The sequence below is a fragment of the Coregonus clupeaformis genome, chromosome 17 (genome assembly GCF_020615455.1).
Source record: "Coregonus clupeaformis isolate EN_2021a chromosome 17, ASM2061545v1, whole genome shotgun sequence".
In the NCBI taxonomy this organism is placed as follows: Eukaryota; Metazoa; Chordata; class Actinopteri; order Salmoniformes; family Salmonidae; genus Coregonus; species Coregonus clupeaformis.
The window spans coordinates 24,041,947-24,054,509 of record NC_059208.1 but is presented as its reverse complement, the minus strand read 5'-3'; the positions used below and the strand labels follow the sequence as shown (position 1 = coordinate 24,054,509).

The 12,563-nt window shown below is 42.3% G+C and overlaps 1 protein-coding gene across 1 annotated transcript; it reads right to left on the bottom strand.

The window, feature by feature from the left end:
* Positions 1-4,166: 4,166 nt before the first annotated feature.
* On the bottom strand, positions 4,167-12,071 carry LOC123492924 (G patch domain-containing protein 4-like). Its single transcript, XM_045226634.1, has 7 exons — positions 11,961-12,071; positions 11,551-11,635; positions 8,010-8,176; positions 6,191-6,304; positions 5,919-6,031; positions 5,690-5,740; positions 4,167-5,533 (listed from the first exon to the last, which is right to left on the bottom strand). Exons 2-7 carry the CDS (start codon positions 11,627-11,629, stop codon positions 4,621-4,623), a joined length of 1,437 nt encoding a protein of 478 aa, XP_045082569.1. The 5' UTR covers positions 11,630-11,635; positions 11,961-12,071; the 3' UTR covers positions 4,167-4,620.
* Positions 12,072-12,563: the final 492 nt, after the last annotated feature.

The window sequence follows — 12,563 nt, the reverse complement described above, 5'->3', positions numbered from 1 at the left end:
GGAATATGAACTAACAAGATTTATAGAGCAAACAACTCAATTATCACAACACATAGGTTGTAATACAGCAAGAAAATTCTTGATTGACTTCCCCAGTGATTTTACCCACGCACCGCTACTGATAAGGAGGGTATTAAAAGTCTTCAGAGGTATGCTCACATTAAAACAACAGAGTAATGAAAGACAATCCTATCTCTGTTTCTGCACATAGTTATTTCTGTTTCCCACAGCTGTACAGTTTTCCATATTGAGTACCACACAACGATGTTACTATCATGACACGTAAACATAACTTCCTGAGTCAAATGTGTGAATCTGTACAGTGACATTTTTGTCTGTGAAGTAACCTCGTCCCCAGGTTCAATTGCTACAGAGAGAGCCAGCTGGGTGGAGATTATCTGTGAGTAATTAATGCAGACCAGAGTCAACCCAGAAGTACTTATACAGATCCTACTGGGGATAATAACAACATTAGTCACACTTGTAGAAAGAAAGCGTAACCAAACACGCTTCAGCTTGAACAAAAAAGGTAATAAGGTGCTTGACTGAGGGACTTGAAAATCCCCCAAAACATTCATCACCCCTGGACACTTCAACAGGTAAATAAATACATTTAAATAAACTGGAAAATAAAGAAAAGGCTGTTATGAATGCGTCCAATGCTGAAACGTAAGCCTGTTGCTTTAAATACAACAGATCAGTGCAGACAGAGAACTGAAGAGTTGCAGTATTCTACAGTGGTTTTAAAAAATCCACATTTTACTTCACCAAAAGGTGAGTCTTAGCATTTCTTTCTCTCTTCGTCTATCTTACTCTCTTTTAGTTCATTTCTATCAATTAAGCTAATTCTCACTGCCAGACCTAGCACTAAAACAGTTTTATTTAAATCACCATGTTTTTAAATATTCAAATTGAAGGATGCTTAAAACAAGCGAGCAAGTTATGCAGCTATTTATTCCTGATTATTTTCATGTTTGATCAATTCTGTGTTGGAGAACGTTGATGCCAAATGTATTGTAAATTAAGGTTTGATCAAGTACCTCTCTGTGACAAGTTACATTCTTACCACAGTAAAAACTAATTCAAATAATGGCATACTGTCAGATTCACTAATGAAGCATATTAAAATGTGGCTATAATAATTCACTCCTATCTTTGCTATTCCTAGTGAAGGAGGGCCTATTCCTAGTGAAGGATGGCCCTACTCCCCACTCTCAACCCTTTGGTGGAGTGGCAGTGTGTTTGGGAGTTATTTGTGTCCTGTTGGTGTTAACAATTATACCTCTCTGTGTCTACTGTGAGTATGTGGATCATAAAGACAAAATAATATGGAGAGGTGCAGGTTGAGTAAGCATGTCCTTCTCTCTACACAGTCAGCATCTCCCTCTCAGAGCACAGCACAAATTTGGTGAAGGAACTGGAGCAGCTAACAGATGACCATATATCCCTACTGGCAGCCAATCAGGACCTAATGAATCTATACTGCAAGCTGAGTGCAGCCAATCACATTTTGCAGAGCGATTACATCAATGTGTCTACTGAAAACCAGCAATTGAAGGCAGCGAGGATGAACTTGTCAAGAGACAGAGATGGGCTCAATTGGACTCTTGGGGTCATATTTCAGTTGAAGAATTTCCCAGTTGATAACTACTGCCCATATAAAAATGCCAACACCAAAGGTAAAGTTTACATCCTAGTTAATATTTTCTCATTCATATGAATTGTCTCATATGCTGATGGTCCAGAATGTATGTCACAGTGATGCTTTATGTTGCTTTAAATGTCAAAAACAGTATGTAGCTGGTTGTAGTGGTCCTCTGGTGCTCAGTTGATAGAGCATGGCACTTGTAATGCCAGGATAGTGGGTTTCATTCCCAGGACCACTCGTACAACAAATGTATGCACGCATGACTGTAAGTCGCTTTGGACAAAAGCATCTGCTAAATGGTATATATTATTATTATATTACTTTGCATGTTTCATGTTGCACAGACAGAGAGTGCTAACCTTGTCAAGTTGGCTGGGTGCTGTTCCAATCCAGTTGTTACCTGTTTCTGCACATTAAAGTCCCCTTTGGTCACCTTTGGAGGACCTGGCAAGGAAGCAGACAGCACTGCAAGAACAACAATGCCGATTTGGTTGACATAGACAGTCAAGAGGAACAGGTAGGACACTGCTACAGGTAAATGGGTTTAAGGGAGATTCACACAACCTTTAAAGGGTTACTCAAGCAATACAAATGTCCAAAAAGTGAAATAGGAACCATATTAAAATATGTGATATATAGCTACTGTATGTTCAAGGAAATCCCCTTATAACATGAAGTTCATTAACACTGCTACAACTGTACTCTTTGTTATACCGTATGAAAGTGGTACTTCCTGTTGTCTCGTTTTGTAGGCTAAGAATGGGCTTCAAATAAGACTTTTCTAACTTTCGCCGATGTGTCTTACTTCTTGAGCGTCAAATATTTTGATAAAAGGAATTGGGTATGAGCAAATCAATACATGAATACGAATAGAATTGTATATATATATATCTTCCTAATATTAAGTCGCACCCCATTTTGCCCTCAGAACAGCCTCAATTTGTCAGGGCATTGACTCTACAAAGTGTTCAGAAGCGTTCCACAGTTGACAATGCTTCCCACAGTTGTGTCAAGTTGGCTGGATGTCCTTTGGGTGGTGGACCATTCTTGATACACATGGGAAGCTGTTGAGTATTTTTTTTTAACTGCAACGTTGCAGTTCTTGACACACTCAAACTGGTGCGCCTGGCACCTACTACCATACCCTGTTCAAAGGCACTTAAATATTTTGTCTTGCACATTCACCCTCTGAATGGCACACGTCTCAAGGCTTAAAATTATTCTTTAATCGGTCTCCTCCCCTTCATCTACACTGATTAAAGTGGATTTAATCAGGTACTCCCGAGTGGCGCAGTGGTCTAAGGCACTGCATTGCAGTGCTAGCTGTGCCACTAGAGATCCTGGTTTGAATCCAGGCTCTGTCGTAGCCGGCCGCGACCGGGAGACCCATGGGGCGGCGCACAATTGGCCCAGGGTAGGGGAGGGAATGGCCGGCAGAGATGTAGCTCAGTTGGTAGAGTGCTTGCAACGCCAAAATTGCGGGTTCGTGTCCCACGGGGAAAAAATGAAAAATAAAAATAATGTATGCACTCAGTAACTGTAAGTCGCTTTGGATAAGAGCATCTGCTTAATTACTAAAATGTAAATTTAACAAGTGACATGAATAAGGGATCATAGCTTTCACCTGGTCAGTCTATGTCATGGAAAGAGCATGTGTTCCTAATGTTGTGTATAACCACCTTTTCATGAATATGATTATATAAGCTTGAAGCCCATTCAAAAAAAGTAGGGGGCTGACAACAGGAAACAGGAAGTACTTTCATACCTTATTCTCTTTCATTTGGACCCGATAAGATGCATTTATCCATAACGTTTAGACACTAACGCTCCCTACCAAAACTGTGGATTACTGTTAAATGCAGCCTATTTATTTATTTCTACTTGTGGTTTCATGAATTTCTCATTTAGGAATTCATTAACACTCAAGCCCACTATGATGAAGTACATGGGTACTGGATCGGCCTGACTGACATAGCTGAAGACGGTCAATGGCTTTGGGTTGATGGACGTCATCAGAAACAACAAAGAAGCATGTTACCTAGAACAACGCTTCACTAAGGGCTGGATTCAATCTGTATCGCGGAAGATCCACGTTATAGCTCAATTGAAAATCAATGTTCCCACTTTCGAGACTGCATTCACAGTCAATGCTGCATGTCGGAAACCATTATCTTTAAATCTTAACGTGGATCTTCCGCGATACGAATTGAATCCAGCCCTAAATCATTATTTTATTTGGTTATGTTTTCTTTTCACAGGTTTTGGAAGCGTCAGCCTGTGTGGGGTCGTGATTATGCTTTAACTAACCCAAACAAATGCACCTTTGGCTAATTGGAATGCTGCATTATGTGGCCAGAGAAACCGATGGATCTGTGAGAGTAGAGCATTAATATGGTCAGGGTAAATTGAGCCACGTTCACACAGTCAAAGATGTATTGTAAAGCAGTGTAACAAAAAAACTATTGTGTAGGGCTTTCATAGGTTACATTTTTTATAAAATCACTTATAAACGATGCAATAATTCTAAATCAGCAGCTTTAATTGGCACTTCAGGAAATTCTTTAAGCATCATGCAAATGTACCTCACAACAGATAGTAAGGAAAGTTTCTTGAGCAAAGAAAATACATTACTGTGTTCATATGTAGCAACCTCATATCTGATGTTGATGTAACATTGTTTAAAACATCCATGTTGAGAACATTAACAATACAGGACCACAATACAGGCGGTTGGAATATATATATTTTTTTTTATACAGTCTGTAGTTGAATCTTTCCATACAAATAAATATGTTGACAAGAAACAAAACATCCTTTTTGCTTTTGCATGGTGTTGCAATAATGGCCATTAAGCATTAATTAAAAATATACTGCATTTCATTATATGGTTTCATGTGTCTATGAGATGCATTAGAGCGCTGACCCAAATCCCTGACCTGTTTCCTCTCCAACAAGGCAACCACTAGTCCTCATCAATCTGCTTTCTGTTGTTTAGCTTTATTCTTCTTTTTTAGAGGTATGGAGTCCGATACATTGTGCAACCTGTCCTCTACGGTCTGCCTGTCCTCTTTGCATTTTTTCTTTTTACCTTTTATTTTAGGTTCCTCCTCCACCGTTCTCACTTCCTCGCTCTCCTCTATTGCCGCATCCTGTTTCTTTTTCTTTTTTGGAGGGGAGTCCTCCACAGTCTCTGATTGGTTGGTTTCTCTATCATTAGTGTGGTCCATCTCCTCAGCCACTGGAGGCTCCTCTTTGTTCTTGGAGGATGACTTCTTCTTCTTCTTCTTTTTGGTAGTAGTGTCTGAGTCAGTCTGTTGCTGAGTGGCACCTTCTCCCTCTGAAGCCTCTTCACTGCCTCCTCCAGCTTCACTCTCTATAGAAATGACAGCAGTTTCACACACCTCTCCATTTAGATGACAGCTCTCGCCCTCTTCCAACACCTTCCTCTTTTTTGAACGTTTCCTCTTGGTTGGCTGAGCGTTGTCTGCTGTATTATCCACAGGCATTAGTTCTTCAGGAACCACCACCACCTCCCCAGTGTTCTCCTTTGAACTTTCTTTATATTTGTTCTTCTTCTTCTTCTTTTTCACCTTTACTTCCATGTTGGTACTTCCGGAGACCACAGCAGCATCAGCATTCTCTTCAGCCACATTCTCATGGGTATCCTCGGAGTGATTCTTCCTCTTCTTCTTTTTGGCCTTCTTCCCCTGGGTCTTGTCCGTCAGTTCATCCTCAGGGCTCTGGGCAGCTGGCTGGGTAGTGGTGACGCTATCTGGTGTTGCAGCCGCTAGTTGGTTTTTCTTGCCATACTTTGCCATGAACTCTTGCTCCTGCTGCTCCAGTCTGGCTAGCTTGGCACTCATGGTAAGGCCGTGCCTGGCTCCTCTGTTGGGAACAGAAATAGGGAAAACCAATGTTTAGCTTCCTTATTAAGACATGCAAGACCGGGTTCAAACCATTCATCAACAGCACGCACCAAGATAGACACATTCATGTGATTTGTTTATGGTTTATAAAACATATTGGTGACAAGCAACTTACTTGTGAGCGGTGCGTCCTCCACAAGCCTTCACCAGGTCAGCGTCTGATAGTCTATGCAAAGGGAGAGGGAAATAGCATTTATTATTTAACCCTTTGAGTACATAAAACCACTGTAGTTAACACTGTATTGGTTTAATCTTCACATTGATGATATGAAAACAAATAAGCTTCACAAACTGATATTAATCCCTGTATGGTGGTGGGTTTTATTGGGCAGTGAGGTTCTTACTTGGTGGTGCTGGACAGGTCCAGTCTCTGGTCCTCATCGTCAGAGCTGCTGCTATCATCTGTACTGGAGGACTTCTGCTCCGGCTGCTCCAGTCCTGCCAGGAGGGTGGCAGACTAGGAGGGAGAGATCCATACACAAAATTAATAAGAGAAAAAACACAGTTACAGTACAGTCCATATCATTAGCCTAAGTGCAGTATCTTACTGTATTATCAAGAGAGCTCATTGGCACAGATATGGAAGTGTGTTCCAGTTGTATTTGTCCACCTGTACCTTGACAAAGCATCCATAAAGTTTGTCTCTTCCCAGCATTGCTTTCGTTGGCTTCTTGTTGGAGATCATTCCTTCCTCTTCCTCCTCCACCAACTTCTTCACCTGCACACCATTCTAGAACAGAAAGGTGGAGATGTAGCCTAGGCCCAATGTACAGTGAGGGAAAAAAGTATTTGATCCCCTGCTGATTTTGTATGTTTGCCCACTGACAAAGAAATGATCAGTCTATAATTTTAATGGTAGGTTTATTTGAACAGTGAGAGACAGAATAACAACAACAAAATCCAGAAAAACGCATGTCAAAAATGTTATAAATTGATTTGCATTTTAATGAGGGAAATAAGTATTTGACCCCCTCTCAATCAGAAAGATTTCTGGCTCCCAGGTGTCTTTTATACAGGTAACGAGCTGAGATTAGGAGCACACTCTTAAAGGGAGTGCTCCTAATCTCAGTTTGTTACCTGTATAAAAGACACCTGTCCACAGAAGCAATCAATCAGATTCCAAACTCTCCACCATGGCCAAGACCAAAGAGCTCTCCAAGGATGTCAGGGACAAGATTGTAGACCTACACAAGGCAGGGCTACAAGACCTTCGCCAAGCAGCTTGGTGAGGTGGTGACAACAGTTGGTGCGATTATTCGCAAATGGAAGAAACACAAAAGTACTGTCAATCTCCCTCGGCCTGGGGCTCCATGCAAGATCTCACCTCGTGGAGTTGCAATGATCATGAGAACGGTGATGAATCAGGCCAGAACTACACGGCAGGATCTTGTCAATGATCTCAAGGCAGCTGGGACCATAGTCACCAAGAAAACAATTGGTAACACTACGCCGTGAAGGACTGAAATCCTGCAGCGCCCGCAAGGTCCCCCTGCTCAAGAAAGCACATATACAGGGCCGTCTGAAGTTTGCCAATGAACATCTGAATGATTCAGAGGAGAACTGGGTGAAAGTGTTGTGGTCAGATGAGACCAAAATTGAGCTCTTTGGCATCAACTCAACTCGCCGTGTTTGGAGGAGGAGGAATGCTGCCTATGACCCCAAGAACACCATCCCCACCGTCAAACACAGAGGTGGAAACATTATGCTTTGGGGCTGTTTTTCTGCTAAGGGGACAGGACAACTTCCCCGCATCAAAGGGACAATGGACAGGGCCATGTACCGTCAAATCTTGGGTGAGAACCTCCTTCCCTCAGCCAGGGCATTGAAAATGGGTTGTGGATGGGTATTCCAGCATGCCAATGACCCTAAACACACGGCCAAGGCAACAAAGGAGTGGCTCAAGAAGAAGCACATTAAGGTCCTGAAGTGGCCTAGCCAGTCTCCAGACCATAATCCCATAGAAAATCTGTGGAGAGAGCTGAAGGTTTGAGTTGCCAAACGTCAGGCTCGAAATCTTAAGGTGGGACAAAATCCCTCCTGAGATGTGTGCAAACCTGGTGGCCAACTACAAGAAACGTCTGACCTCTGATTGCCAACAAGGGTTTTGCCACCAAGTACTAAGTCATGTTTTGCAGAGGGGTCAAATACTTATTTCCCTCATTAAAATGCAAATCAATTTATAACATTTTTGACATGCGTTTTTCTTGATTTATTAGTTGTTATTCTGTCTCTCACTGTTCAAATAAACCTACCATTAAAATTATAGACTGATAATTTCTTTGTCAGTGGGAAAACGTACAAAATCAGCAGGGGATCAAATACTTTTTTCCCTCACTGTATATCCATCCTGTATGTGTGTGAATGTGTGTATGTGTGTGCGTGGCCTAGTGGTAAAATAATCTGTTTCATTTCACACACCACTTCTGAGGACTTACCTCGCCAGATTCCACTTCCAGGCTCGAAGATGCTTTGTTGAAGACGTGGTCCCACCAATGGAAGGTGAACTGCTCCCCTTGACGATGTCCCACCCCTCCCTTGTCACATTTCACTTTGACTTTGATAGCCTCCGATATACCATTCTCCTGCCGACCAAGACCTTTACCTGTGAACAGTGAGGGGTCTTCTATTAGTGGTAGAGTAAGAACATTAGATCTAACACGGAATTAGATAAAACTGGCAGCTACTACTAGTAGGGACGTCCAACATTCAGACACTATGGACAGACACTATGGAGGCTCTAGGGGACCTTATATAGACAGGTGTGTGTGTGTTTGAGAGCAAAACAATTTGTTTACTCTCTAAATGGTTAAATTAGTGAGAAATAGATGTCATTGTTGCAATAGTTTGTGAGTGGGCAACATATACAATCATCTTAAATTGACATGTTTAATTATTTTGCCATATTAAAATTGAATATTGCGCTAATTTCCCTAATGTGGACAGTTTTTTACTACAGTGCATTCGGAAAGTATTCAGACCCCTTGCATTGTTCCACTTTGTTACGTTAGCCTTATTCTAAAATTGATCGTTTTTTCCCCCTCATCAATCTACACACAATACCCCATAATAACAAAGCAAAAACAGTTTTTGAAATGTTTGCAAATGTATTAAAAAAAAACTTAATTATCACATTTACATAAGTATTCAGACCATTTACTCAGTACTTTGTTGAAGCACCTTTGGCAGCGATTACAGCCTCGAGTCTTCTTGGGTATGACGCTACAAGCTTGGCACACCTGTATTTGGGGAGTTTCTCCCATTCTTCTCTGCAGATCCTCTCAAGCTCTCAGGTTGGATGGGGAGCGTCGCTGCACAGCTATTTTCAGGTCTCTCCAGAGATGTTAAATCGGGTTCAAGTCCAAACTCTGGCTGGGCCACTCAAGGACATTCAGAGACTTGTCCCGAAGCCACTCCTGCGTTGTCTTGGCTTTGTGCTTAGGGTCGTTATCCTATTGGAAGGTGAACCTTCACCCCAGTCTGAGGTCCTGAGTGCTCTGGAGCAGGTTTTCATCAAGGATCTCTCTGTACTCTGCTCCGTTCATCTTTCCCGGGCGGCCAGCTCTAGGAAGAGTCTTGGTGGTTCCAAACTTCTTCCATTTAAGAATGATGGCGGCCACTGTGTTCTTGGGGACCTTCAATGCTGCAGAAATGTTTTGGTACCCTTCCCCAGATCTGTGCCTCGATACAATCCTGTCTCGGAGCTCTACGGACAATTCCTTTGACCTCATGGCTTGGTTTTTGCTCTGACATGCACTGTCAACTGTGTGCCTTTCATGTCCAATCAATTGAATTTACCACAGGTGAACTCCAATGCAGTTGTAGAAACATCTCAAGGATGATCAATGGAAACAGGATGCACCTGAGCTCAATTTCGAGTCTCATAGCAAAGGGTCTGAATACTTACGTAAATAAGGTATTTCTGTTTTTTATTTATTAGTTTTCGCTTTGTCATTATGGGGTATTGTGTGTAGATTGACGAGGAACATTTTAGAATAAGGCCGTAACAAACAAAATGTGTAAAAAGTCAAGGGGTCTGAATACTTTCCGAATGCACTGTACCTTACATTTTCAACCCATAACATTTAGTGGAATTACACATCCTTTTACCTCAGATTGGTGACGCTAGTATTAAAAGAATATAGTAATCACGATGACATCAGATTGATTGCTTAAAGCTGATCAATATCTTTGGTTTTGTACCGTTGATTGTCACACGTGCTGGGATGCGCAGAACGTGCCGTTAATAAAATGGCACGAAAAATTTGGCCCAGTCACTCTATAAAAGTCGCTGGCCACACCAATGGATTTGACAGTCAAACTATCACTTAAAAAACAGCCAACCGTTGTCACTTGATATCCTATGGGTCTTTCCTTTTCTCCCTATACACCAAGTCACTTGGCTCTGTCATATCCTCACATGGCCTCTCCTATCATTGCTACGCTGACGATACACAACTAATCTTCTCCTTTCCCCCTTCTGATAACCAGGTGGCGAATCGCATCTCTGCATGTCTGGCAGACATATCAGTATGGATGACGGATCACCACCTCAAGCTGAACCCTGGCAAGACGGAGCTGCTCTTCCTCCCGGGGAAGGACTGCCCGTTCCATGATCTCGCCATCACGGTTGACAACTCCGCTGTGTCCTCCTCCCAGAGTGCGAAGAGCCTAGGCGTGACCCTGGACAACACCCTGTCGTTCTCCGCCAACATCAAGGCGGTGACCCGCTCCTGCAGGTTCATGCTCTACAACATTCGGAGAGTACGACCCTGCCTTACACAGGAAGCGGCACAGGTCCTAATCCAGGCACTTGTCATCTCCCCGTCTGGACTACTGCAACTCGCTGTTGGCTGGCCTCCCTGCCTGTGCCATTAAACCCCTACAACTCATCCAGAATGCCGCAGCCCGTCTGGTGTTCAACCTTCCCAAGTTCTCTCACGTCACCCCCCCTCCTCCGCACACTCCACTGGCTTCCAGTTGAAGCTCGCATCCGCTACAAGACCATGGTGCTTGCCTATGGAGCAGTGAGGGGAACGGCACCTCTGTACCTTCGGGCTCTGATCAGTCCCTACACCCAAACGAGGGCATTGCGTTCATCCACCTCTGGCCTGCTGGCTCCCCTTCCTCTGCGGAAGCATAGTTCCCGCTCAGCCCAGTCAAAACTGTTCGCTGCTCTGGCACCCCAATGGTGGAACAAGCTCCCTCACGACGCCAGGACAGCGGAGTCACTCACCACCTTCCGGAGACATTTGAAACCCCCACCTCTTTAAGGAATACCTGGGATAGGATAAAGTAATCCTTCTACCCCCAAAAAAAAATGTAAAAATATCTCCAGTTTTCATGTGTTTTTTAGTTTCAACAGCGCGTACAACCCGATTTCCCCCCTAATCGATTTCAGTGATTTTTTGCCATATTAAAACAGGGTTTTTGGTGCATGTGCAGTTTAAAAAGATGCCCATTAAAAAAAAATCTAAGTAACATTATTACCAATTGTTGCACATGTATGATAGTACATTTTATGCTTAGGTTTTCAAGATATCACAAACTGTTTCTGCATATTGGTTATTGATTTGGACAGCATCATTTTCAACATACGTTTTAGGAATATAAATGTAACTTTCAACATTCCTTTCCAATGGTATTGTACTTAAATCAGGTAAAAACTGCTGAATGAGTCCAAAAACGTACTGTGATGGATTTCTTTCGATGATATACCAGAAATCACCAAAACGGGTTTGCCCTGCCTACTAATGTACTAGCAAGTTCAAGCTGACATATGTGTCGTAGTCCCCTGTAGCTCAGTTGGTAGAGCATGGCGCTTGCAACGCCAGGGTTGTGGGTAAATGTAAAATGTGTACACTTGATATAGAAACTCCTGCCTGTAATCTTAAGATGTTAATTAGCTAGCACATTGTCCATAATTAATTTACTATACTGTTACTAAATACATTTCTGAACATGTAACATTAAAGTTACCTTGTTCCCAGCCATGACGCAGTAGCTGTTGCTCTGCAAACTTCAGTCCACGGCTCTTTTCCTGAACAGTTTCTGCCATTTATTTCTAAAGAAATGAACATGTTAGCTAGCTATATTACAAAGCATTTGTAAGGTCTTCAGTCTCAGATGTCAACATTTATGTATTAGATACTTGAACAGTAATGCACAAAGAATACATTATTTTCTAAAATATAATATACAAATCCATTTGCAAGTCCCCAAAAAAAGACTGCTCAGTCAAAGTTCAGTTTGGGTTTTGTTAATGTCAGCTAACAAGCTAGCTAGTTTTAAGAAAACGTTTACACTTGAATGCAAGTCATTACTGTGCTTATAAGGGCTGACTATGAAATCATAAACAACAACCGGGGTAATGGAACTAGTTATTTTACCTATTGTCTGGTTATTTAGCCTCACATCGTCGTTCAAAAGGGATAAATTAAACGTTTTCACAATTCTACAGGAGCCATGAGGTACATTCAGCAAGCTGACATGACGCCGGAAGTGACTACACTTCTTCTTCTTCAATGAGGTTTAGCGGCGGTTGGCATCCAATTAATATGGCATTACCGCCACCTACTAGACTGGAGTATAATGCCCTTATACTTTGCTGGAAAATACAAAATAAAAATAAATCAACAAATACCCTGCCATCTAACCCTACACTCACCACCCTACTCCACTATTTAAATCTTTCTAGTCCTACCTCAGGCCAAAAGCCTGAAAGGACGGGTCACCACCATTCAACACGCCCTGTAACTCTTCTGATGTCAAGTCTCATACACCTAAATACCTCTCTGCAGCTGCCACCACAACCTCAATTTTCTGCGACTTACATTCCATCCCTGCAATACAGTTGAAAACCATTGCTATAAATGCTAAAAATCCAATCTTACTGAAGCATATATCACTGGTTGTCCTATCCCCCTGTACTGGTACAGATCTAATACTCACACCACTCAGGATCCCTCTCCCTTGACCCATCTTCCTCTACT

Bases quoted from the DNA above. Each gene is read 5' to 3' on its own strand.
- LOC123492924 (XM_045226634.1), bottom strand. From the start codon at position 11,629: ATGGCAGAAACTGTTCAGGAAAAGAGCCGTGGACTGAAGTTTGCAGAG. The intron at 6,032-6,190 runs GTACAGGTGGAC...TCTCCCTCCTAG, and splicing joins TTTATGGATGCTTTGTCAAG to TCTGCCACCCTCCTGGCAGG. The intron at 5,741-5,918 runs GTAAGAACCTCA...CCCTTTGCATAG, and splicing joins GACCTGTCCAGCACCACCAA to ACTATCAGACGCTGACCTGG.